Below are 6465 nucleotides of genomic sequence, written 5' to 3'. Positions count from 1 at the left end.
TCTTCTTCTTCTTCCTTGTCTTCGAAATTTAACCGCGACTTGCATCCTTTGTGTCACATTACTGCCATCTTCTGGCGTTTCTTAACCCCCACAGTGCCCTGATAGTCAGATTTTCCCATCAAACTTCAGAAAGATGACTGCTGTTTCCACTTCCACCCTTTAAACCTGTTCCTGTTATCGTTTATGTTTTCAATCCCTCCATCATGTCTTTTCTCACTGAGGTATATTTCCTGCAGCTAACAAGTACATGTTCAACTGTTTATGGTACCTGACAACATTCTCAAAGTCCACCATACTGAGAATAGGACTTTGTCTGGTCATTACTACCTCCTCTTTTCTATTTCCTCCTCTGTTTATCTCAATACTCACTCTGTTTTGTAGTACATGTTGCTTATTCTTCTCCTGATCTCAGTGCTGATGACACTTGATTTTCTTCCAAGCAATGTCCTTTCTTTCTGATCCTGAAAGATTAATTGTGGTGGGCTAGGCTGTCCAGCAGTCATTACAGATTACAGATGTGTATGGTTTGCATGTTCAACCCACTACAAAATGGCGTACAACTCAGCCGTGTATGCACTTAAGAAGTTTGACGTCCATTATTGGTACTCTGTGGCTATAGAAACTGAAACTGCAGAACCAGTGTTGTTTGAACAGTGGATCTTCTGACCATATGTACTCTTGTGTATTTACGTTCTCTATAACTATAGAACTAATTTACTAAATCTGCAAGTTTCTTTCTCGCCTTAACTTGAAATAACTCTGAATCTACAGATACAGGGGTTGTAGACTACATCGGCGTCTTCACGCCCAGGTCTCTTGCTGCTGCGTCTCCTCTCCAACAAAAACTTAATTTTACTGTCCCTTCCCTTTCCCAGCAGGACGTTTTTTTGGTTGGACGATTATCTCTGTGCCCTCTCACATTCATCCAGTAGTTGACTCTGAGCTGTTTCCTGCATAAACACGAAGGCATTTCCCCTGCCTCGACTTATAGGGCACACGCGTTCTTCACGCTTGTGTGCACAACCCGAGAGCCTGAACCTGGATCACATCTAATCTTTCAAGCAGTTTCTGATGCAGATCCATAAACTACACTCCCAATAATCCAGCCTTGATCAAATTAGAGCTTCAAATTATATATAAATAAAAATAAACTACAGTAAATTCCACAAACACATTTTAAATAAGGGAATTCCAGGCAATCTCAATTACTGCAAAGCCTTCGGCCCAGCTGACACCAACAGCCCTGCAGCAGATATTTTTCACAGTTGACATTTGATACATTGTGAATACCAATATATTGATTTAGCTCTTATGTGGTAGTACATTTGTCATCGCTAAATAAACGGAAGTAATAAATGTTAAATGTTATAAGTTATATGTTATAAATGCATTACATAAAAAAAAAGACACATTTTCAGCTTTAAAAAACCCCCAGATTAATTACTATTAAAAATCAGAATGGGAGGGCAGGTGAGGGGTTTCATTCAGCCATGAAAAGCAGCCGACAGCAGCTAACTCCACAGCAGACACCAATTAAAGAGGTGGCAGGGTTGGTTTACATCATAGTGCTATAATGAGCACTCTACAGGTGTACCTAATAAAGTGGCCACTTCAGTGTTTGAGCAAAACGCATCATTCATCATGAAACATTTGTTTCATGAGACGAGTTTTGGAAGAATTTGAAACCTACATTGTTTACGTCTGCTAACTCAGTCATCTTCACTGCCTTTGTTGTGCATTCCTAAGTTTCTTAGCATGTTCGGGCACAAACTGAAATATATATATAAAAAATACTTTTAGAAGGGCTGTATTCAAAATACATACTGCCTACTATATTCTCAGTATGTTCTGCATACTGCCTATTAATGAACAATTAAGTTTGCCGTTACCAGCACACTGTTGAAGTATACTAAAGCAAGGCAGTCATGTGACTGCACCACATGATCACCATTGTGCTGTCTGAGTAGAAGCAATGCCTTTTGGGGCGATAGATGTCTAGCAAGCTCACAGCGAACAATTTCATGTTAACCTAGTTTTTACATCCAGGCAATTCTCACATACACAAAATCCATTTAGTATACAGGAACATACCCATACATCAATCAGCGACTTTGTATTGCCTCACTCACCTGCTTAAACACAAGCTACTTTCACCTCGTACCAAATCCACACCTCATACTGACTTTATTTTGACTACTAACCTGCTTAAAGTTTGCTCAACAGTCGGGACTAAATACAGTCGATTTCTGAGTGAGCTGTTGATGGACATTCTCCCACAATGAAATACACTCCCTTAATCCAATGTCAGAAAATAGTGTGAGGGAATCTATTAGTCTGACAAGATTTTACTGGGGCCCGAAGTTGTACCAGTGAGTCAGCAAACAGTACCAGGACCTGGGAACATGCAAAAGAGGTGCAGCCATTTTTAAATAGAATTACTCATGTGCTATAAGATGTCAAAATTAATGCTTTAAAATTTCCGCCTCGGGACATCGGATGGATCAGGTAACTAATCTCTTCATGGAACATCATACAACAAGTCTTATAGGTCTCTTTCCATTCACTGTTTTTAATGTACAGTAAGCATGTGACTAACAAAACAGGAAACAGCACCAGTAGAAATGTGTACTTCAGCTAATCTAGCCGTGTTCCAACTATTCTGGGCAATGCTGTGTGTGCATAATTTATTATGTGTGTGCATTCATCTTACAACTGCCTTTAGGGTAAAAACCTAAGACTGCCTCTACTCAATTTCACTGAAACAATTTAGCCTAGCCTCGGTTATTAATTAACAACTCGCAGCACTATAAGCCACACAATATTAACGCTCACAATGATTACAAATACATGTCAAAATAAATATCAAAAGATACATGTTGTTCGGCTACTGTAAGCACAACTGATTACGTCAAGAGTACAGGCATTTCTTTTTTTGAAAAAACGGAAAATAGAATAAAATGGAAGAACAAAGTTTGGAGAAAACAGATTTGATAGGGAAAATAAAGAGAAGAAACTATTTAATTCCTGTTCAGCACATCTTTGCTCAGAGTCATTTCTCTCCATCACAGCCAGGTGAACAAGGGTGAGAACAGTTTTGAGGGTGCATCAGAGGCAGCTCGCTCTGTCCATTTGTCCTTTAGCTGGAGGAGGGGTGAACAGTGTCTGTTCCCTGTTTATTATCCCAGCTGGCCTTAGCTCACCCAAGGCAGGGGAATCTTCTTTCAGCCCATTGTTCTGCCTTTTGATGAGGGACACGACCTGTTTCCCTGCAGGAGAGAAACCCCCGGGGGGTCCGAGCCATAATGCAGGATAATCCATGCCTCTCGGCCCCCACAGCTGGGGCGGGTTTGAGGGTGGGGAGAGCCAGAGTGCTCGGCCTAGCAGTTGATGGAGGTACAGTCTGCTTTGGCTTTCCCCGCGGAGTTGATTATCCTCATGAGGCAGTGTCCAAACTCCTCCAGGGTCATCCTCTCCGCTTCGGCCTGAGGCTGATGAGTCTGTTCTGCCTTTTTGGCCTGTTCAATCAGACACTCGCACGTCGCTTCAAGCACCTCCTTTGTTACAAACGTATATGGCAGCCTGCAGGGAAAGAAAACAACGCCTTAGTGAGAAAATACAGTACATCTTCCTTACCGTCCAGTAGGATTCTATGGAAGTTTTTCCTCCAGTGTTTTAAATGCTTTTTCCAAGATTGTAGCACAAACAACTTGGATTCATGGTGACGACCGTGAAGAAGTGGAAAATTAATATGTTGTATGATAAAAAGGATCAGGTTTGATTAGTCAACAGTGGAAGGTGAAAGGCCTGATAATTAGTAAAACATTAGAATAGTGGTTAAACAAATAGTTATACCGGCTAAATTAACCTGTTGGTTTTGGCTATATTTTGTATTTAAATGTCTTTATATTTCCCTATGTTGCTGTTATGTGGAGCACTTTGAATTGCCTTGTAGTTGAATGAAATGTGCTACACAAATAAACTTGCCTTAATGTTATCAGCTACCATTATCTGTTAACAGAGACTGCAACCCCAGTTGTGTTCCTCAGTAATATATTTACATTGGTAATTACCTGCCTCTTAACTTTGATTTCTTCTTTAAAGCTAGGACAAGTAATGAAACTATCCAGCAACAGCTAAATTTCTAAAGAACCTAAACGAAACTTCTCACTTCAGATGATAAAAGGGCAAGAGGGAAATACAATGTTCATTATAAACAACTTTAGCAGTTATAATATTGCAATCTTTTGCAGTGGCAGAGTCTATCATTTCTGCACAGGATTCAAATTGCCTTTAAATGACTATGTATTTTACGATATTTTACTTTAATACTGAAGAAATTAAGCTTTAAGTATTTATTAGTATTTTAGTATTTAAGTATTGCCTATACATGTACGAGAGATTCACAGAAAAACGATGCTGCATGCAACCTAGAGTTAGTTCTTTCTCCTACAGCTATATGAAGTTACTGCTAACCTAACATCTCCTGCCGCTAGTTTACATTAAAAAGCATTCAACTGTTGAAACGTGTCATGGTGGCTTTTATTGTTAAGCCATCACCCCAGGCCTGCAAACTCAAATGGGGGGTTGTGACATCTTGAGTATTGTTCTGTCATATGTTCAAACAATAAAAAAACCAAACTTCTTCTGCTTAAATGCAGATACATTTGTTTTTAATCACCTGTAAGTTGTTTATCACACTCTTTGCCTGTATTATTTTTGAACCATTTGACTGAGGTTGTTGCCGTTTTATTTTTTCTATGTTGCTTTTGTGACTATGACCTCGTGTCTACCTACTTGTAACACAAATTGCCTCGGAGGACAATAAAGTTTTCCAAACTGAAACGGAGTTTTGTATTGATATTGATTTGTATTAACATTCACTGCTTCGTTTCATTCATTTTTTTAAATGCATTTTCTTCTTTTGGACGTTGCTTTCATGATTGGATTCATGTTTGACTTGCAAGTCATAGTTTGGGTTTGTGACTGACTTATCGTAGTTAACAGAAGCCAAACTTCACTTGAAATGCTAGGGGTATGAGAGGGAGAAAAAAAAAAAAAAAAGACGCTTATCGTCATCATAACTTCAGCTGTTATAATTATGCAAATGATTATTCCTGTAACTTCTTATTGTTGTAGAGAAAAGTATTTCAGTACCTCCCACTTCCACTTGAAATAACAGGTGTCGTCCGCATGAGCAGGTCTGAGATCTGTGAGGACAGCTTGGTCTTAGCTGCAGTCTGCTGTTGTACTCTCACTTCTGCTGCATCAGCCAAGTGCATCAGCGTCTTCCTCTCTGGGCTCTCCTCAAAGTTCTTGCAGCCGATGCACTTACAAATAGACGAGCACATGATCTTCGCCTTTGGGGCGAAAGGAATAACATATACAAATGTTAAAAGTCTTATTTAGTCAATATGAAGTGAAAGCGACATTAACGCCACATTACTTCAGGTAAAACCCACCTCATAGCACTCGCAGTAGTTCTTCAGGCAGCCTGATCGTTTACAGTTGCAGCCTTTGCTGTGTCGACGATCTGATTCGCCCTCTTTGCCTTTGCCAATTTTAGGTTTGAAGGCCTCTGGGTTCCGGTCCAGACACGTCTGTGAAAAACACATTTCACCTTGATCCATCCGACTGACAGGAGGCAACTCAGCCCAGTAAGACAACTCACAAACCTCAGCCATACCTTTATAGCTTTGAGACGTTCTGTTTCATGTTCCAGGTTGTTGAAGCAGTTATTGCAGTTGCAATTATTGCAGAACTCCCCGTTTGCAAAGCAGTCACAGTATCTAGGGGAAGGGGAAAGTTTAAAATAAATAAAACTTCCTGAATAAGACTGATTTAGCTGCATATTTCAAAGTGCTCCTCACTCACAAACAAGTTCACTTTTTATATAAAGTTACACATCCAGAGGCTATTTCTGCACACTTTAAATCAAAAACTACAGTCATACTTACAGTTTGAGACACTGTGACTTGGTGCAGTTACATGGTTTCCTCGGTCTTGAGGTTGTTTCTGCTGTTGACAAGCTGGGAGACAATGAATAATCACTTAGATTAAAATGAATCCAAACATATTCAACCAACAAATCAGTACAGTGGGGAAAACTCATTTAAAAAAAATATATAACTTCGAGCTTCAATTGAAAGTAAAAAAAAAAGTCCAAATCCAGATACAGACTGGAGACACTGTGGTTTACTTGCATGTTTTAGCTCCCAGGCCACTATAATGCCACTTAATAATCAATTAAAAGATATACTGTCACATTAAAGATTAGTAGTATAAGTAAGCAAGACAGTGTTTCCATTAAGCCCCAAATTCAATTTTAGTTCACACTACTGTTTGTGACCTAGTTTGTATTTTATTTTGAAAACCAAACAAAAAACGCCCATCAATGTTATATTTTCTAGTCTATTTTAAAATAAAAAGATTTAGTTTGTCTGTCCCGCATCAAAATAATAACTGCCT

General features: G+C 39.2%; 1 protein-coding gene across 1 annotated transcript; it reads right to left on the bottom strand.

Moving 5' to 3' along the window:
* Positions 1-2549: 2549 nt before the first annotated feature.
* On the bottom strand, positions 2550-6026 carry LOC119892864 (protein lin-54 homolog; the record flags this gene model as incomplete). Its single annotated transcript, XM_038704876.1, is given in 5 exon segments — positions 2550-3579; positions 5155-5357; positions 5460-5597; positions 5684-5786; positions 5955-6026. Coding segments are annotated over 5 exon segments (718 nt in total), but the record flags the coding sequence as incomplete, so codon positions are not given.
* Between the last annotated feature and the right edge of the window lie 439 nt (positions 6027-6465).

Source organism: Micropterus salmoides, unplaced genomic scaffold, assembly GCF_014851395.1.
Source record: "Micropterus salmoides isolate LMB-PRFRI ecotype aquatic unplaced genomic scaffold, ASM1485139v1 Ms_hic_scaffold_741, whole genome shotgun sequence".
Classification (NCBI taxonomy): domain Eukaryota; kingdom Metazoa; phylum Chordata; class Actinopteri; order Centrarchiformes; family Centrarchidae; genus Micropterus; species Micropterus salmoides.
Note: the sequence above shows the minus strand (reverse complement) of the source record. Positions and strands in the feature narration are given on the sequence as shown.